The sequence below is a fragment of the Etheostoma spectabile genome, chromosome 7 (genome assembly GCF_008692095.1).
Source record: "Etheostoma spectabile isolate EspeVRDwgs_2016 chromosome 7, UIUC_Espe_1.0, whole genome shotgun sequence".
NCBI lineage: Eukaryota > Metazoa > Chordata > Actinopteri > Perciformes > Percidae > Etheostoma > Etheostoma spectabile.
Genome location: NC_045739.1, coordinates 7347147 through 7368403, shown reverse-complemented (window position 1 = coordinate 7368403; position 21257 = coordinate 7347147). Strand labels below are relative to the sequence as shown.

The following is a 21257-nucleotide window of genomic DNA, read 5'->3' as shown; positions in this document are numbered from 1 at the left end:
GGGGGGGGGTGAGAATGTAAACTAGACTCGCCTTCCCTGGTTCTCATTGGTTGATTCTCTGCCTAGCGGTTTTGTCCTTGAGAATGTGCAGACACGGGGCAGATAATGTTCTGACACCAGAAACTCTAGACCGGGACCAGATCAACACTTACACCCTTATGCTTTTTCTACTTCTCTGCGTCTATGTCATACTATCCCGGACATGCAGATAGAAGAACGACAGTGTTTGTTGATATTTTTGAGTATCGAAATCACAAATGTGTTTTAACTCTTATTTGAAAAGCAAATGTATTTGAAATCCCTGAACTTGATACTCTATGCGCATACTTGCATAGGCTACAGTAATGATTAAGAAGGAATACAGACTTCTGCAAGCGTGTTGACACATGGCTATCATAAATCCCATTAATGTTAACCATAAAAATATCACACCCGCAGGCGCGCACGAGGGATTACATTAAAGCTGAGGTCTGGCTCCGCTGATCATCACGCGACAGGGTCGGACTTTATGTAAGACTACAATTGTGTAACAACCAGTCGGATTGAACCGTTTATTGTATTCAAAGCCACGCACCCAGAAGACGCAAAAATAGTTTTACCACTTAATGTAAATCTGAGATTTTCATCTCTTCTCCGGCGTGTAGCAAGGTCAAAGATCTCCTTTTACCGTGCGCTCTTGTGACGGCGGGGTTTCTGCAGAAGTCAGCATGCCAGCAGAGGCCAGCAGCATGTATAGGAATCTCCCTGCAGCGCCACATAAACGACCAGACCCGGTGATCTAATCACAGTAGGCCAGTGGGCTTTGATCCAAAGGTTTCCTCATCACTCTCAAGTCTGAAAATAAAATAAAGGCAAAGGACGAATGGCATTCACGCAATTTAGCAAATGAGTTCTTGATGAAAATAATTGTCCTAATAGCTCTGGCTCTACTTTTTCGCGGTATGAAGTGAGTGTGTTCTGACGCTCCTACTGCAGTGTGTGTGTGGGATTATTAATTACTGGTAATATGTCAGTCTATGCCTAACTTTGTTATCATATCACAGATCTTTTCTATGGTGACAGAAAAAAAGTCTGAGAGGTGATTATTGCCATTTCAATGACTTTAATAAGCAAAATAGGAAACAATTTCTTCCAAAAAACAACCAAAAATAAGACAAAACAGAAACCAGCCTGAATGGAACAGTTCAATTTTAAGTGTTTAACTATTATTCATATAAACAGGATTGAAAATTGATCCCCATCATCGCAAAGTAGTACATGGAATAGGTGAAAACAAAACAACAACCCGCTGCTGCAGTTTCAGTTCGATTTCAACACAGTTGAATCAGTAACAAACCAGAGATTGTTAAATGCATGACTTTTCAACAATAGGTTCAAATGCAAGCACCATGCTTATTCGATATGATCTGACAGTTTGTTAATTTAAATCATTAAAATAAAAACTTAAACTATGCATCTGGCCAGCAGAACCAGAATGATCAAATAATAATAGAACAGACAAAAAACGTATTACATAACATAAACATTGTTTTCATTTTGAGAATTTGCACAACCTGAATCCCCTTTTTTACTGACCGGCAGAAAAAAAAATCAGGAAAACACAGAACATTAATAATCAAACTTTGTATTAAAATGCTCGCGCTATTTACATATTAACTCTACATAAAACCCCTGACAAGTAAGTTGTTGTTTCTAAATATTGTTAAAAATATAAATCGTTAATATTGGGCTCCGTGTGAAATGCTACAGGTGGCCGCCAATCGGAATGAGAGGTTCAGTCTGGGTTTGATGTGGTTTGTTTGAAGAGTTAATAGAAAGGCAGAACATAACTTTTCTGAATTAGTGGCACAAAAGCCACGTTGAATTACAATGACACAGAGCATTAACCCACAGCGTGTGTGCTGCTAAACAGTATGTAGAAAACTTGTAACCTCGCCTTAATTCTGTGCAATCTGGGTCCAATAATATTGTGGCCACGTGTTTGTCTCCTGAGCCTGACATAACATGTGTCCAAATATCACTCTAAAACTTTGCACTGTGCGGAATAATATCACAATATAGTATCATAGTATGTCTTCCTGGAGGGAGGTCTGCACAAACTTCAAAATGAAAACTTGCAAATCATCATCCAAAAGTGCACTTGACACACAAAGTTTGTTGTATTTAATTGCAACAGAACAAATGCACTCCTCTCAATCAATACCCCCACATGATAAAAAAAATAATCATAAAAAATAAATGGAATAAAAACACAAAACAAAGAAAGAAAGAAGTTCAAACCAGCCTCCTCAATCTTGTTGTGCAGTTTTGCGGTTGCCTAATATTTACAAGCCCAAAGAAACCCACACCATATGATACTGCACCGGCAGTCCTGCTGTTCTGTCCCCGTTGCATTTCTCTAACCCCCCAAAACTATGGAGAAGCGCAGATCAAGAACATGCTCTTAATATACACGAGAAGATGAAAGTACAAAATAGAAATTATTACCGTACATGTCCAGCATGCAGGATTAATATTTAATGCAGATTTTTTGTTTCAATATATATTCGAATATAACCAAGCAGGCAATAAATCAATGAGATGTTGCATAAAATGTCCCTCCCGTGTTGGGTTAGTAGACAGAAGTTCAATTTGCATAAAGTGGAGTCTTGCTTTTGGGATTTTTTTTCTCAGATTACGGGCCCACTTGTCGAATGTGAGTCTCGTGTGTGTTGCAGGCTGTGAGGCCAGGCCTGACTGTTGTTTCATAACAAAGCCATCATTTTGGAGAACAAAATTACAAGACAACGGCCTCGACGCCATCCCACATACTTACAGATTATTTCAAAGCTGTGTAGCCTCAAAGGAAGAAAAGTAAAAGTTCATCAGCCGATCCTTTTCGTTGAAGAAGAAAGAAAAAAGTCTCTTCACTACAAAGCAACTAATCTACAAAGATGCTGCGACTGGTCAGACACTCTACGTTGCTCTTTGTATCTCAGTTGACACGTTGATGGAGAGATGATTATATATGAGAATACTATTTGGATGGATTATTCTTCTAATATGAATATAATTGTTACCGTTATTAGTATAATCATAAACAGTATGGGAGCTGTGGATTATTATCGTTTGTTCATCGGCCAGTCAGTCATTTGTGGAGAAAGGAAAGGTGGAGGGTAAAGTTTGTTGTGAGGGGGTTTACAAGAAAAGGCTGCGACAACTCACATGAAAAACTCGGGTGATGAAGGGTTGTCACTGGTTGAGCCAGCCTCGCGGAACCCGTTACTGGCCCCTGACCCGGTCAGTTTCTCGCACTTGAGTTTGTAGGCGTCCCTCTCTCTCGCCAGCCGGCTGATCTCCGCCTTCAGCTGCTCCACCTGGTTAATCAGCTGCGTCTTCTCGTTCTCCAACACGTGCTTCTGCTGCACCCGCTTATACCGGCAGGACTGCGCGTAGCCCCGGTTCTTCAGGGTCCTCCGCTTCTGCTTGAGGCGGATGACCTCGTCCTTGGTGAAGCCCCGTAGGTGTCTGTTGAGCTCCCTCACCGACATGGACACCAGCTGATCGTCGGAGAAGCGGTCCTCCACGTTGAGTCCGCTCCCGGAGCCGTGGTGCCCCGCCGACTGGCTCAGGTGCCCGTGCGGATGGTGGTGATGGTGGTGGCGGTGGTGATGGAGCGACTGGTGGGAGTCTGGGGAGACCGGGGACGGGCTGTCGGGGTCCTGGCTGTGGTGATGGTGGTGCTGCTGGCTGTGTGGGTGGTTGTGTCCGCCCTGGTGTCCGGACAGTTCATCGGCGTGGTGCGGGATGCCCCCCGCATATGGGTGATGGTGCTGCTGGCCGTGGCCGTGGTGGCTGTGATGGTGATGCGGGCCCCTGTAGCCCTCGAATGCGCCTTGCTGCTGCAGCTGCTGTTGGACATGCGGAGGCGGAGGGTGGCCGTGAGCTGTGGCTCCAATCAGGGCCTCCACTGCGTCCTCTGGGGTCATGCTTAGCGTCTGCGGGTCTATCTGCTGGTGGTACCCGGTGTTCGGCATCCAATACAGCTCCTCTAGGTGGCTTTTCTGCTCTGTGGGGCTGAAGCTGGGTGAGGAGGGCACCGAGCTGCAGGGTGTACTGATGGGGGTGGACGACACAGAGCCTTGGGGTTGGAGGCGGTTACACTGGCGCACCCCGTTGCGCTCCAGCCCGGCCAGGCCTTCCTTCTTCACATCAAACTTCATCAGGTCAAAATCATTGACATATTCCAGAGCCAGAGGGCTGCTGGGTAGCTCCGGGCCCATGCTAAGCTCTGCACTCATGCTGCTGTCGCGACTCTTTTGCAGATACGCAAAGGTATTTGCAAGCGTTGCAAAAACTGACTTGTTAAATAGTGTCTCTTCTCTCCTTTCTTGTTTCATGCAATAGTTCTTTTGGCTCCTCCACTGCTGTGCACAGACTTGCTGTAGCATGAAACAGCGTGTGATCGGTGGGGAAAAAAAGGAAAATGAAAAAAAGTAGTGGAGGAAAACTTTCACACTATGCTCTGCACTCGGTTTGCGTCATATAGCCTACTTCTGCTGGGATAATCTGGCAGAGAGACCAGACGGGAGGTAGAAAGCACTGCGTCTCAGTGCAAAAGTAAAAGCTCAGTCCCTTCAGTAGAAGTGTACTCACACACAAAAACAAGATAAATAATAATAAAGGAAATACCACGTCTGTTCGCTGAAACGGGCACCAGTCCTCGTTGCGACTTCTTGGTTGTAAGTCCTTTTTTTTTCTCCAGGAAAATAATAGGAGCAAATGAGCAGAGTAAATAGGGCGTCTGATTTTCGCTGAGACGCAGCTTTTCCAGCTCTGCACCGCAGAGATTTAAAGGCTCGCCTCTCTTTCTCTCTCCAACTCAGTGGTATCCAGCAGACTGCGCTTGGAGCCAGCCAGCGCTTTATCCCTATAGCGCACCGTGACGTCGAGCTGAAAGGCTGGATCTGGAGCGCTCAGCTCTCCAATGGGAGCAGGACTCTGCGCAGAAATAGAGGAAGAGAAGGAGGAGGAAAACAGAGGAGGAGGGCGCACGATACAGTCTTGACAGCTACAGTCAGCTGACCGACTTCCCTAAGAGCAGAAGGTAGAGAGAAATGCCTTTACTTCATGGACACGACTGTGGTGTAACGCACTGGTCCTTGTCTTTCCTTGTGACAGTTTGTAGTGTAATGTGAGTAATTTACGGGCTACAATGCTGTGAGTTCGATGACAACGATCTAATACCACGTTTAGGGCACAACCCTCCCCTTAGAAAATTTAAGATTTTAATAACATGTAAATGTTATTAAAATGTAAACGTTGACGTTAAACTGGAAATCCTATCCTTTCTGGTGATATTGTTCCAGTTGTATCCAAAATGCACCTTGACTTGTATCCTTTTCCAGAAATCAACTGTGTAACCATCTGAAAGGAACAAAGGCGGCCCACATGAATCCCATAATTTCGCGAAAGTGTTATTTGCAATGACAGAGCTTTCAACAACTTGATTTTAAAATGGCCTTTGACCTATTCAATGTCTTTTTGCACTCATATATGTTTCAACGCTTTCAAGTTTACATGCGATTTCAAAACCAATCACCGTATGCTATCTGCCAGAAGATAAAGGTCGAGGTGAAAGGTTGCCAATTTTTAACAGTATTGAAAAGTGAAATCTTGACCTTCCTCACAAACAAGAACACATAACGTTATTGTGCTACTCCGCTCTTAATGTTGCAATCTCAAACACACGTGGCTTACAGTCAGATTTGGAAGTTTAGAATAGGCTGTGTTATAGTAAAGGCCACAATGGAGAATCCTAGTATAATCCTATACAAATCTTGGCATACTTGATAGGCCTATGTATGTGATCCTCAATAGTGACTATATATATGGAGACCTTCCTGCACTGAACTTCATAGATGAGAATTTAAGCAATAATATGACCACAGCACTCCTGTGTGTATGTGTCTAACCATGTGTTATAATCATTATGGGTTAAGTGTATTTTTTTCTGGTGAAAGTAAAGTTGACTTTATTCAAAGCCTGTTATTATTCCCGGATTCCCACATCAGCCTCCCCTTGGCTCGGACAGTTTGTTTTACACCGTGCAGCATCACAACAGGGTATTCACCAGAAAACATCAGGCTCAAGGCTGCCCCTGCGTGGCCAACACACGAACCGATGAAGCTGCTGAGATGCTGCCTACATAGATTTCCTTTCACTTTGCGCTTGGATTTTTCTTTTTATCTCCGCGCTAATTGCTCATTTTAAAGGTCACATCCTTTAAACATCCCTCCAATTATGACTGACAACAATTAATCTCCGTCGTTTGAGTCTCATAAACACTCAGTGTCACATGTTTAATCATCTCGCTGACATTGTCTAACAGGTAGTTTGGCCAATATAGGATCAGATCCTCCAGCATATGTGCGCGTATTGATTTGATCTGTATATCCTGTAAAAAAAAAAAAAAAAAAAAAAAAAAAAAGAAGTAGTGTGAGCAAATGTCTCGGGTCCCTACAGAAAGAAACTGCTTGTAAATGAGTCAATTTAAAGGGTCGATTGGATTATCATTTCGTTTCCACCTCATATGCACGGTTGAGTACAGCCGCGACCAGAGCGTATTGATCAGGCTGCATGGAAGAGGAGGCTGCCAAAGATGAGATCCGATAATGAAGGGCGTATTTGTTTGGTTTAAATTCTTAATCAGCTGTGCAGCAGCGATGAACCCTGAATCCAGTCATAAATCATAGCCCATGCTCACTATAATGGTTTATTTTATAATTCATTTTAAACGCAATTCAAGTTGTAGTTTAGGTAATCTAAAAATATTTTAGCTTAGACAAAAGTCTGACCTATTATTACAACTATATGAAGGTAAACAAGCTGAAAAATAATATTGAAATTACAGTCTTTACAAATGTAAAAGAGAATATCAACATTTTCATGAAGCATTGATTAGAAATTTAACAGAAACGAATGATCACTTACCTATTTGTCTGTGTATTACTATTATAATTATAATGATAGTAATTATTGTTATTATGATCTTAAGTCTAGTATTAGTCTAGTGTAGAGATGTTGTGAGTCTGTCGTTATTTGAATCAAAAGCAAATTATAATAATGGGCTATTTCAATTCAAAGATAATAAAAGCGACTCTCGATTGTATTTATTCCTCACGTGATTTTTAGCTTTCATCAAGAGAGAGAAAGAGAGAGAGAGTGGTGAACCTTTCTAACATCTTAAGCCTATTTAGACGTGCTACTTTCTCTTTTTTTAGCCTCAGAGCTTCTGGATATCACCACATACTAATGCACTGACAATTTCATTCAAGCTACTTTTTTTTCTTTAAACGTGGAGGTGCACGTTCAACTTAAAGTCATCCTCTTTTTATTCCCTTTAACTGCAGGCGAGATTCTCAATTCTCAGCTCCAACTTCAAAAGCGCCTTGAGCGAGTCGTGCCGTGCCGACGAGCTGCTCTAAAACCCCTTCCCAGCGAGGCCGACCCGACGGCAGCCCCATTAGGTCGTAATGCTCTCTGAGATAGCCCGAGTCCACCGTCTAATAGATCCAGGCAGACCTGCCGGTGGCTCTCCCCCTTCGGTAATAGCGAGCTGTAATGGAGAGACGAGATGTAAAAAAGCGTCCATGTCAGCAGCATATCGGTGGTTAATGATCTATTAAGTGATCCGTGTGCTTATGGACAGCGAAAAAAAAGTGTTGATGCTTGCTTATTCGCCCCTAATGAGAGTCCCATCCTACGGATTTTAGGAATGAATAACAGAAATAAAATCACCTTTAAAATGATACATTTAACAGTTGACGCATGGAGGCTGCAGTGGCAGCAGAGCTTCCCACAGCTCACATCTCACACCTGCAACAGGCCCGCTGGTTTCACACAGGAGGCCCATGGTGGTGTCTATAGGAAGAGACATGATCCCCCTCACAAGTATGGATTTGTATTCGGCTCCAGGACCTATCCATGCATGTGCACTTGCTGCCCGGAGGCCGGGATACATTGCCAAGACCGCTTGGATCTGTTTAAAGTCTGTATGGGAGATGCAGTGACTATAAGGAATACTTTTTTTTTTTTTTACAGTCAGAATCAGAATCTGTGTCTCACTCTAAGGTAAACAGTTGGTTTTATTTGCTCGTCTTTTGGCCATTTGGCGTGCGTAATGATTAACTCTAATGTTCCCCTCGACCATTCCTGGAAATGTTGCAGAACAAAACGGAAGGTAGCCGAGTTGGAAGGCCAATGACAGGGAGAGTGAGGGATGGAGATGGAGAGGTACGTACTTTCGGAAGTGCTGCTTTGATGAGCGTTGACGCAGGAGGGAAGAAAAGAGACGCGCAGAGCTCGTGCAGCCTCGGCTTCAACGTTCAAAAGTTTAATCCGTAACCGGCTTTCATTGTGCAGCAACTAATGATGTTAAAATATATTATAGGCTAAGTGAGTGTTCACCTGGAGAAATAATACGTGTAAAGTTAAACTCTCAGGTTTCCCTCTACTACAGCTGCAAAATGATGTGTTGTATTTATTTGATTATACAGAATAAAACTGCCGGAAAAAGTAGTCAAAATTTTCATAATTCAGAATTGTCCTTGCGCCGATTCATGTTCAATTATGTGGCCTACTGAAATTTTATAGCTGCAACTTATTAAAAATGCATTTTATCACTTCAACTGTCCATTCCCCCACCCTGAATCATAGTGTGTAAACAGGTGCTTCCATTAATTAACTCGCTCTGTGTTTTAGCATAAAATAATAATAATGCCAGGAAGAGAATGGCTTAGGAGATAAGTTTAAGGTAGCTCACAATTTCAGTTATTGCTTTTACATCCCTAATCTAATTTCTTCCGTTTACAGTTACTCTGGTATTCTTGTTTACTCCAGACTGATCGATTATCTTTGTGGAAACATGTATTATTAAGACGTGTCGTCTGTGTAAACAGGCAGAGGCCAGCCACTGAAGAAAGCTAACATTTCCATTAGGGATAATTGACTGAAAGTCTTTCAGGAAAACAACAAGAGGTGAGATAAGAGCAAAATCTGGCAACTCATTAATATGAAAAATATCGACTTAACAGTAACCATCAATTGTTTATCTTTAAAAAAAAAAACTAAAGTTTGCAAGCTGCAAGCTGTGTGCCCTCGTGCATAGATCTATAGTCTCATAATTCTTCAGCGTTATCACAGCAGTCACACTCTCACCATTTACCCTGTGTGAAGGTAGTTGTGTTTGCAGGGAAAATTAGAGCTTATTTCTTGTGACAGGGCGCCTCTGGTGGCGCGTTTACTCATTGCTAATAGTTTGATGTGTATCATCAGTGACATGCAGTCTTTTCTTTTGACACTAACCCCATGCAGACAGATCCAACTTCAGTTATTAAGTATTTTTTTAATGTCAGATGATATAAAAATATGATGCAGAAGCCAGGGTATAATTGTAGGCCTTTTCTGAGATTAGATGTCTCTGATTGACATGTTGTAAATATAACAACAAATAAATGTCAGTGTGCACTGTACTGGCTTAATCCCAGAAGAAAAAGAACAATAAATCTGCCTTTTGCTGTGGTCATTTCATTAATGTAAATTGCAATGCTATGTACAATAGTTTGGCTTTCTTCCAGTTGGCTCTTTGCTCAGGCTTATGCATAACATTGGCTCTTATCATAAACCGGGGCTGTGTAACCACAGAATGTATGCGACGCCACTAGAACCAAACATCAGAGTGCAGGCATAACATAATTAAAGCCCATATTCTCTGGTCATCATCACAATTTACATCTGTATTTTCTAAGCCAACTGTAACTCTAAAGAAACATACAAGTAACTAAAATCTTATGGTGTATTGAATACATAATTATGATAATTTGTACTCACGAGGAGCACCTGTTTCTTGTAAAAAAAAAAAAAAAATTGACTTATGCCCCATGTTGTCCATAAAAAAGCATTTTTCTTTATTGTATTATTTTGCTTTGCACAGAATCAAGGCTCTCTGAAACTCTGGCATTAACATGCCAGTGTTTAGAAACATCCCTTGTTGTTTATGGCCTTCTCTAATCGTCTGCATATGGAGCTGTCAGACCATATTTCTGGCTTATATTAAGCTTCCAGTTCATATATTATTCTGGAAAATACACGTCATATATAGTATATACAACACTACTGTGGTATTAAGTTAAGAGTAAAGAAAGGGTTTGAATAGGCCTCTAATGGCTCTGTGTAATATCGAAGAAGAGTTTTTATTTTCCTGTCAAGTATGAAATATATTCATGTTTATGATAAGAGTTTGTTCAAGACATGTTTCCAATCTGATCACTAGTGAGCACCGCTAGGTAGCTGACCCCAGGTCAGTTTTATGCCAATGTATGAGCGTGTGGGCATGATTGATCTGGAGGTGGGTGAGTGAGTGGGTGAGTGAGTGGGTGAGTTTTCTTGAGACATTATCTAAAGTCCTCTCTTCTGTTTGATTGTTCCCTCCTTACTTCTCCTTTCACCTTCTCTCGTTTTTCCTCTGCTTGTGTTTTTCTCCACTCAGGATGATTGGGATGCGCCTACCCAAAACTGTCCCCGCACATCATAATCTCCTGGACCTGTTGTCATTCACTGTGGATCGGTAGACATTGCTTTTATCAAACATCTCTCTATCCTCTTTTAGTCTCCCTCTCTCCTTCTCTATCCACCCTACCTCGTTGGGTGACCTCCTTGCCTCCTGGCTCTCTCACCCCTCTCCTCTGGCCCTGGCCCTGCCCACCCTGGGTCATTTATCATGGGCCAGGAGGGGAGCCCCTGGGCCTGCAGGCCCCTGTCAGCCCCTGCAATCGCCTCTTTGTGGCTCCTAGCAAACAAGTGTCGGATCAGCAAAAGTCTATTAAAGCCTGGTGGGCCTTTCTCAGCCAATTGGGTTCGGGTCACTGAGCTGCTCTCCTTGCTGCTCCGAGAGCTCTTTGTGTCGCCGCCGTTCGCTGACACAGATCCCCACAAGATTAATGATTTTTAGCAGCCATTTGGGTCTCATTCGCAGGGTCCTTCTCTCTTTCTTTTTCTTTGCTCCTTTTCCACTTTGATCCCCTCATTCTGTCCTCTTTTTTTCTTTAACCTATTTCTTCTATGACTCTACCTCCTGATTTCTCGCTTTTTGCCCTCTGGTTTACTTCTCTGCTCCTCCCTTTCACTGTTACCCCAATCGATGTTGACTGTCTTCACTTTGTGAAGTCATTACCCATACAAGTGCGACTGCCTCCAATGGCAGTCCCATATTTATATAATTGTCTCTGTATTACAGATTTTATGATACTAAGGATGTACATTGCAGTTGCTATATATGGCATTTCAGTTGTTTGTTTCAGAGTGATGGGTTCTTGCCTGATAAATCCAGAGGATGTTAAGAAACTCAAGTATTCACATTACAGTCCTGGCAGGCTTCCCTGCAGTGTGCCTCTAGAGGCTCAGAGTAATTTGAAATATTCAAGCCACTTCCACGAGTTCCATGTTGCCGTGTTCTCAGTGTTGTTTTCCAGTAATTACTGCAGGTTAAGTGCACGTCCTGGAGCCCAGTGGAAGCAGCTCTATCTCTCACCTGGGACATGACTCAGCACAGTTCAGGTCATCCAGACATTTCTCTGACCACTGGACCACACCCCGACCTACTCTAAACCCACAGGACAAGCACTGTTTACGAAGGACTCATGTTCACTTACATCACGTAGCATAAATGTTGTTTTACTTATTGTCTGAGTATTTTCAGAAACACAGCATTAGTTGGACTGGTATTTATCCACTTGAGGTCTATAAACACATTTTTTGAACATTCTAAAATGTAGTTGTTTTTCTTAAAGGAGTTGTTTGGTATTTAAGGTTAAATCATTTGTACCAAGATAGTTTTTATGCCAGTTGGATTTTATTTTGTCAAGTCAATGCCATTTAGGAAGATTTATATTTAAATACACATCCTCTGTCCCTCCTCGCACAACCTTTTCCAGTTATTTGGTGTTTTTTTCAGGATTGGTTCACCTTTTTTCAAGTTTGTCTTAAAACTATTCTGGTTGTTTGCTGTAATTGCTTCTCTGGTCTACACTGGCCATGAAAACACCCCTTCTAAACACAATTTCAATGTAAGTGATTGGTGACAAAACCCACATCCCTCATGTGCAAAATGCATTTGAAACAAGTGCAAATATTCCAAGTATTAGTACAACATTACCTGTTTGTTTAGTATCCCTCTGTGGCAGAAACACTCTGGGGGAACCAAAGGGGGAATTCTGTACTGAATAGACAGCAACTTTGGAAAATACCACTTTATTTGACTAATTAACACCTAATTTTAGCTTCAGCTGAATTTTGAAATATAATTTTGCTTCAAAAAGAGGGCTGTGGAATTAGCCTCCCATCACTTAAATTGGAGGCACATTAGGAAGGGTTGTCTTCACAGCCAATATGGACAGGCAGAATTGTTATTTATTTTTATTTTACTGTTTACATCGACGTGTAAGTAATGTTTTCAGATAGACTTGAATTAATGTGAACAAGGCATTTGTTGATGACATTTAACATAATGAAAAATCTGGAATATTAGAGATTGGTCTGGACTTTAAAAATGCCTAAATGCCTTTGACCTGTCTTAAATATATACTATCAATATTTCATAGTCATCAGTGGTACATGCTAACAGGATCTGTTTCATCTCTGGAATACTCTTCTATGGTGAAGCGTGTGGCGCAGTAGTGAAAGAAACTGTGTGTAGAAATACAATATTTCTCTTGTGTTGTGTTAGTGAAGCTGTCATTGAGGCTGCTGGAGGGTCAGTGTCTGCTTACACCTAAAACTCTCCCTGTGTGTGTTTACAGCATTTCTGTTTTAGGACTGAATGGATGAACCCAGCCTGCTGCCATGTCCATCCACCTGCCCTGTTTCAGGTCTGATTAATCTGTGTGTTTGTGTGTGTGTGTGTGTGTGTGTGTGTGTGTGTTTGTTTGTGTGTTTGTTTGTGTGCGTATGTTTGTTTGTTTGTTTGTTTGTATGTGTGCCTGTGTGTGTAAATGGTTATAGATAGGGTGACACCACCACACTGGCAGTCTGAATCATTACTCACAAAGATGGGGAGAGACCCAGGGCCAAGGAACCCCTAACACCCTCCTCCTTTCAGGCAGGCACGCATGCACGCAGACACACACACACACACACACACACACACACACACACACACATACACACACACATCCCCAGGTTATTAATTTCTAAGCAGAGTGCCTGGCATTTCACCACATCTGCCCCCCTTTATTAAGAGACTGAAGCTCCAGGTTGCTCTTCGAAAGGGGGAGTGAGGGATGGTTTTCAATTGGGCCATATACTGTTTGTTTGCACCCTTCCTCTTTGCCTGTTCTCTCGTCATTTCTCTTAATTGTTAATTTCCAGCTCTTTCTCTCTCTCTCTCTCTGTCTTGTTCTCTCTTTTTCTCTCTTTCTTTCCAGGCAAACTGTCGTCCTTCTCGACAGCTACTTGCTACTATGAAAGAACACCTCTGCTAACTTATAGTATGAGTTACTACATGTACGTTGAGTCTCTTAACATTGATTATCAGCACCTAGAAGCCTGCAGAGTTGTACTAAAAGTTCACAATACTGATTTACCCGACAGAATTCAAACTGATGATGGAGATTTGGGGATTTCCAGGAAGATTCAGTGAACTCAGGAGTAGAGTATGGTACTTCTGTCAGGCTGTACTGGTGGAGATTAGATATTTAAACTAGCTAAGTTTTTTAATTTTTTAAATATTCATTTATCAGATTCATTTATCAAACTAAAAAAGGACAGTCAACCTTGTCATGAGTATTGATGTTGCATAGTTTGTCCACCAGAGGGCACTCTACAATATCCCCATTGGCAACACTTATTAAACTAACATTATGTTTAGGTTTCATATCTTAAGTTTGTGTTTTTATACATTTTATTTATCAGAACTTTAATATGTTTCTCTGTTCTGTTCTGACAATAAAACAAATTAATATATTATTTTAGTGCAAACTCATAAATAACTTCAAATAACTAATGTTAGGGAAATCTGTTTAAGTTTTGTTACGCGTTTCTGGATTATTTAAAAAAATGTTTAGGCTCTATTTATCATTATTTAGGCCGATACATCGGGATATCTTATTTTTTATTAACCATATATTTGAATCGGTATCGGTTTTACAAATCCTTTATCGGTCTGGCTCCACTGGCGATGCCCTCTCATAATAAGCACAGTTAATTATAATAGTAATAAGCACAGGTTCACTATGTTCCCACATCAAAATCAGTGCTATCATGCTCACCTTATTTAGTGGGATCACTTTAGGTAAGGTAAAACATTCTTGTGAAGTAGCTGAATTTGTTAGTGTAGAATTTAGCAATAAAATTAAAGCTGGAAGTTTACATGGAATATTTTTAATAATCATTTAGAATTTATTGCAAATCTTTCCCATTTGCACCTGTATTTAGTTCTTTATTTTGTCTCTTTCTAGGTTGAGGAAGAGTCCTTGCTTGGTGGAATATTTGAGAGCAATTATAGCCCCATCATAAAGAGACTGTGAACCTGAACAGAATGGTAAAATGCAATACATTTGAATATCCTCATTGGAGACTCATAGAGCAGCACAGAGATACAAATGTGTGTGTTTGCACATAAGTAAGTTGTGTGTGTTCATACATTTGATTTCAGAAAAGGGGCTTCTGGGGTCCTCAGGGCTGGAACACGTCTGCTGTTTATAGCATACATACATGAGTATATGTGTCTGTAGCAGTATGTATGCATGTGTTGGAAGGGGGCTTTATACGTACAGGAAGAGAGCCTGTAAATAAATCTGTTTGGGGATTGGGGGTGCGGGGATGAAATATGGTCCCAGGGATGTGGAGCAATGTGAAAAACTCGGCAACGCCAGGGAATAACAAATCTCCTGATGTCGCCTCGCCGCAAAATAAATACACTCCCCCGTACAAGTCATCCATCTGGACTATGAGTTGCAACAAAGACGCCCCCAATACATCCCAAACACACGCACACACACATACACATGTCCACACACACTCCCATCCCACACAGCAGCTGTATTTATTTACACATTTATTTATTTGTTTGTTTGTTGAATTAAATGGAATGGCATTGGAAAGTGTATTCATTGTTTTTTTGTGAATGAGACATAATTTCCCCCCCATCCATGCACACCACCACAACAACCTCTCCTTGAAATTATGTGTGTGTCTTAATGGGTGGTTTGGAGGGGTGAAGATTAAGAGTGGGTGTTGGGATGGGGGTGGGGGGGGGGCTTGTGGATCAGGCGTTTTAACTAATGATCGATCACAGGGGATTAAATAATTAAATTTCAGCCATGACAATTTAAAAGTTTCCCCACACGTATTTGACTGAATGAGGAAAGAGGGAAAGATGAAAGATTTTGCCTTCAGCAATGTATCAGAAGGATTCAACATCTAATACATTACAGGGGGGTTTAGGGTAGGGGTGTACTGTGTTTAGCTAACGTTCATGCACATACACACCCACACACTTTCTACTTTCTTTTCCTGACATATAGGCGATATGTAAGTATATTCAACTAACCATGTAGACCCACTAGAGTCTTCTTCACTTTCCTTATCTGGGCCTCTTCTCCCAGACACTTCCATTACTACATTAAAAGGCACTAAAAGCTCACACGTGTGGCAATTTGTATCTGTATTTAATAAAAGAAATCACCACACAACAACAGCATAAAGGCATTCACTTTTACAATAAAGGGATGAGATGTTTGCCATTTAGTTGTTTTTCTTTGGAATTCAGTTTTTCCTTTTCCAATTAAGGTCCATTCTCTTGGCTTAATTAGGTCATGGTGAGCTGTGAGTCGGATTTGTGTGTGTGTGAGGGTCATTCTGTCCCTCCCAGGGAAAAATATTAGCCCTCATTGTTTGCAAATAGGTGATGTATGGTGGCCATATCTCTCTGTGCTGAATGGTTTTTAGAAATTTCCTCTCCTTTATCAATTGACTAACAAACCCATGTATCACTGCCACTCTTTCCCACTCCCCACATAAATTAAATAACTAGCTCTCTCTCCCTCCCTCTTTTCTACCTCTCACTAGCTCTCTCATCTGCTCCTCCATGCTTCGCAATTCCCTTTTCATTACTCCTTTTAGCTTTTATTTGTTTAATTACATTTTGTAAATTTTATATTGGTTACCTCGTCTCACAAACACACACATGCCAACACATCAAACCCCCAGCAGTCAACGTTGATGTTGTAATAATAATGCAGACATCTCAATCGCAATGATGGAGACAATAAAGGTGCTTTCCATTGATTGGCACTTTGCCTCCAGCATATTATTTGATGTGCTCATTATCAGGTGACATTTGAAAATGTTACTGAAATAACTGAAAATGTGTTTACTTGTTCCTGTTTATCACTGTGGTGTTCTCTAAATCTGCTGTCTTTCAGATGGACGGCGGGTAAAGAGCTACAGGCTGGAGCTGGACATGTTTCTCTCTGCCACAAGATGATGACAGAAGGCCAATTATGCCAGAGTGCCATATTGTAAACTACTCATCATTAGCGGGCCCATCCCGGCTAACGACCACACCAGAGATAAACAGGGGCGATGTGGAGAGCCATCTTAATCAGGAGGGCCATTTAAGAGTGGGGCTCCGTCATTACGCACAGCTGTATCACGCCAGGATATGGGAGATGTTGAGCTGTAAAGCTGTACTGCGAAGCCGGCTCAGACCCAAGCCTCGAGCTCCACAAAGGATCAGTGTTGTTCTGATTGCCCCTTTAAATCCAAAATAAAGAATAGAAAGATACCCGTCTAAAACATCCAGCCAAATTAAATTATTACCCACTATTAAAGGTCTCTAGTAACAGCCTCCCAGGGACGCTCACAAGCGTCAGTCAATAGCATGAAGGGGGTGAGATGAGTTGCATTTGTAGTTTATGGGAATCCCACTCCCTCTCTCCTTCTGTCTCCTCCACTCTGTTTATATACAACACTCCCTTTTCTACTCGTCTCCCATTCCAAAATCATTAGTGGCTTCAGGGAGAAAACAAATAGATCTGTTTATGAGAATGATACTGTGCTGTGACACAGGCTAACACATGCATACACACTCTCACACAAACAACTTAAAGGGGGTTTTGCTTGTCTTTCCAGGTCAATGAACTTACCGTTTAGACAGTATATGTAGAATTTAATAACTTAAGCTTATTCACTGTCATCTCCTTTCACTAATTCCTACTCATTAAGCATACCTTTACAGTTTTGTTAAACCTAGTAAGACTTTCACAATAAAACGTTTAACAAGGCAAATGTTTATAACCTGTTAGGGATTTTTAAAGCCGCATTTAGGGCTCAAATATGATTAATCCTTTAATTATTTGTGTAATTCATCATTTTCAAATGTTATCTCCTTGCTTCCTGGGTTTCTCTCATCTCAATACTTTTTTTCCTGTGTTATTGTCATATAGTACATCCGAGACCACAGACTTGTTTTGCTTTTTTGTCCGACCAGCAGTCCAAGATAGCCAATCTACAATTACTTTTTAACAGTAAAAAGCAACAAAGTAAACTGGAAGCAGCGTATGTTGGGCATTTTGTGCTTGACCAATTACCAGCAATTATAAAAATTGTCAATTAATTTTCTATCAATTCAACCATGATTACCTCCTCTATCATTTCCAGTTTAAACCTTATATTGTTTTAGATTTTCAGAGACTCCAATATTTCCTTGCTTTCTGTTTTTTGTTCCATCTCAATCCTCTTTCTCCTGTGTTGTTGTCATCCAGTGTATCCGACATCTCTCTCATCATGTCTCCCAGTAACCCACTCTCTTGTCCCTCAGATGGACAGGCCTGAGTTGTCTGGACAGGCCGTAGCTCTCTCCTCAAATGCTTGAACAATTGGAGGTAAATACGTTGGAGACAGCCCATTTGTTTTGTGCCGGCGGTGATGCATGCTTTTGCAGCAAGCAGCACATTTTTACCACACAGCCCAAAGCAGCTGTGAGTAATGGACTGCTCCGGCCTGTCCACTCATTCTGCTATTTTTATTATTGTCTCCCTTATAGTTTTCATTTTTCATATCAGGGAGAGAGGGAGAGAAAGAGAGAGAGTGCCCAGCATTCCCTTCAAGTATGTTCTTTCCCTAAAAGAGGCAGGAAGTAAGGGCCCCCCATCCCCCCCTTCCACTCACTTCATCATCTTCCATCAACCGTCCCTTGCTTTTTTTAGTCGGACTGACAGATTTTGTTGGATGCCAGGAAGAGACAAATAAGGGATTATCAACAGACAGCACAATATTTCAGGTTGGACAGCTTCATAATAATTTTTCATCGATCCATCACTGTTTTTCTCCGGCATGTTGGTTCAGCCTCTGGGGATTATGGAGATCTCGGGGTATTCTTAGATGGGTGACCTGGGTGTCTGTGACAAAAGACGCAAATAAGACAAAGCTAACTTTAAATTTAAAAAGCACAAATGAAGCTGCTGAAGAGAATATAAATGTGTACTTACCATAGAAGCTGTAGCAACAGAGCTGAAAAAGCTAGGCTCCAGCTTTGAAGATGATTCACTAAGTAGCTAAAATTATCTGCCGCTACTGGCCCCAGAGAGAAGACTGGTATTTTGCATTGAGGCACTCTTATGGGCACCTATAATGGGTGCCTCTTAATTCCACTGACAGCTTTACAGGACCTGAGTTATGGAGCCACAGCCATGCTGCTCGTTAGGCCCTCACCAGGCTTCACACTGGGTTACACTAATACACCTTCCGCCTCCCCTGCCCTTTCCCCCTGCATACACACGCATATAAAATCAGCCATACACACCCATTTATGTGGGCTAGCACATCCTTACACACTTAGAGAGCTACTGGCCCACACAATTCCTCCACACACTTTTTTGTATAATGGGGGTTATTTGTTCAAGTTGGTTCAGCTGATGGAAGGATCAGATTTATTTCCCCGCTTCTGCCTGTCATGTTGTGCTCCTCTCTTCTACCTACATTTTCTTCTCCCCTTATTCTCTTTCTCATCGTGCCCACCAAGCCAACACCTTTTCCCTTTCCTCGCCCCCCTCCCTGCTCCTGTGCCGACAGTAGCAGTGTCCTGCCGGGTGATCCATCTCTGTCAGCCTGCTAAAATGATAATGCCAATTAAAGCAGAGGAGTAATTGCCCTCCGCTGCCTCTGATCCCCTGCAGACCCTCAACAGGAACCACGGCTTCAAATACGAATGAGACGCGGGCCCCTAGAGGCCCTCGTCTAGGCCAGTGTGAGGACAGGTGGGGAGAGGAGGGAGATGGCGATCGGGGGGAGGTGGGTTGGAGGGCAGAGTGGGGGAGGAGGGGTGATTTGTAACTTTTAACCTCCACTGATCACCGATGGCCTTGACAACGAAGGAGCGGATAGAAGAGGAAGAGATATCACACACACACTAGCCCACAAACAGAGTTGGAGATGCTGGTCGTTGTTGCACATGGATGAACACACACACACACACACACATATATGTTCAAGGTCACTATCAAAGGACTTATGGCCCTTGCCACTGCACGCAGACTCTGTGTGAGGAGCCTAATAAGAAGTGAAAGGACTATCTGGCAGTGGACTGTAACACCACTGATCAGAGGTGACATAGCTGCACTCTCAGGTCAGCAAGGCGGACGTTATTACCACCATCCCTATCACAAATTCACTTTGAGGGTTATTGTCTTCCTTCTAATAGTGTGCACAACACAAGGTTTGGTTCTCAATATCTTACCAATGGTCTAGCTTGATGTGTCCTCTGTCTTTTCTAGAAGGAGAAGGTGAATGAACACAGCTCCTTGGAATGGTTTTGTCATACCAACATTCCAACCACGAGGTATGTTTGTTATTCAGTTGTTAAGTCTATAAAATGTACTGAAATGTATAAAAATACTGAAGAAAGACACTCCCAACACATTTCTCCTTGGGTGTAAGAGAATTTTCCAAGTCTTAAAACAATATTAAGATGCCTATATGAACTTTTAAACAGTTTGGGCTTGCTGCAATCATCTTCCTGTTCATACTGGCCATAAAAAGACCACTTCCTAATCTGTTTTAAGTAAGAGAATGGGGGAAAAAAATTCATATATCTCATACGATGCAAATATGTATTTAAAAGTGTATCTGAAGCTTTCAACCACTTTTGTAGTATATATTTACTCTTTGTGTTTCCTTGTTGAGCTGTGTTGGAGTAATCGTAACAATAAGAAGGAATATTGTACTAAAATGGCTGTAACATTGGAACAGAAAAAGTTAATTTGACAAACTGATGTCTGAAGCCTCATATTAGCTTTTAGATTTGATTTTGTCTCCCATCACTTAAACCACAGGCGCATTAGGAAGGATTTTTTAATAGCCAGTATGAAGAGAAATGACTACTTCAATAAAAAATACGTTATAACGTTCATATAGGCACCTGAGACAGACTTGTGAAATAATGAGCATATTCTTTAAGGTAATTATTTCAGATTGGTAGTTTTGTCTGACCAACACTTAAAAAAAAACAAATGCACAATCATATCAAACAAAGAAAACCAGCAATCTTCACATTGGAGAAGCTGGGACCAGTGAGTGCTTTGCATTTTTAAATTATTAATTGATTAAGAAAATTGTAGTTGTCTGTCTGTCAACTAATTGATTATCATAATCTAGTACTATTATTAGCCAATTATCAAACATGGATTCCTTTTAAAGGGGGACGCCACATCATCAGGATTTAACAAGTGCAGGCCTTCTGCCTCAACTTCACCACCAACCAGGCAGCAATGACAGTCCATGCATCACAGCATACTTATGGCAGCTCTTTGTTGTATGAAGGTATGTTGTGTGTGAAGGTATATTATTACTGCTCAGTTTCAGGAGTGTGTGGGTGGAAGGCTGGATGCCGGACTAAGTGTGTAGGTGGCTGTTAACACAGGCTCCGTCACCCATCATGGCTGGGTGGTGACCTGTGGCACAGACCAGCGGGAGAGTGCAACAGTAGGGGACGTGTCATAAGGCCTGGGGATGAAAATCATGCTGTTGATCTTTTCAAGGTTTTGCACAATATATTAAAAAAAAAGTGCTACCATTGTATTTTAGCTTTGTTGAATCTGTGGGGCCTATCTGTGGTTGTATAAGCACATTAAGGACACATGAGAGACACTTGTGTTCCAAGATGTGTTGAGGCGATGACAGGAGGGAGATGCCGCTGCCTGAACATCAGGAGAGCAGCTGAC

The 21257-nt window shown here is 41.7% G+C and overlaps 1 protein-coding gene across 1 annotated transcript; it reads right to left on the bottom strand.

Annotated features, from left to right (window-relative positions):
- Positions 1–1082: 1082 nt before the first annotated feature.
- mafba (MAF bZIP transcription factor Ba) lies at positions 1083–4951 on the bottom strand. The gene has a single exon (XM_032521714.1). It carries the CDS (start codon positions 4428–4430, stop codon positions 3201–3203), a length of 1230 nt encoding a protein of 409 aa, XP_032377605.1. The 5' UTR covers positions 4431–4951; the 3' UTR covers positions 1083–3200.
- Positions 4952–21257: the final 16306 nt, after the last annotated feature.

Coding starts and splice junctions, on each gene's coding strand:
- mafba (XM_032521714.1), bottom strand. CDS start 4,430: ATGCTACAGCAAGTCTGTGCACAGCAGTGGAGGAGCCAAAAGAACTAT.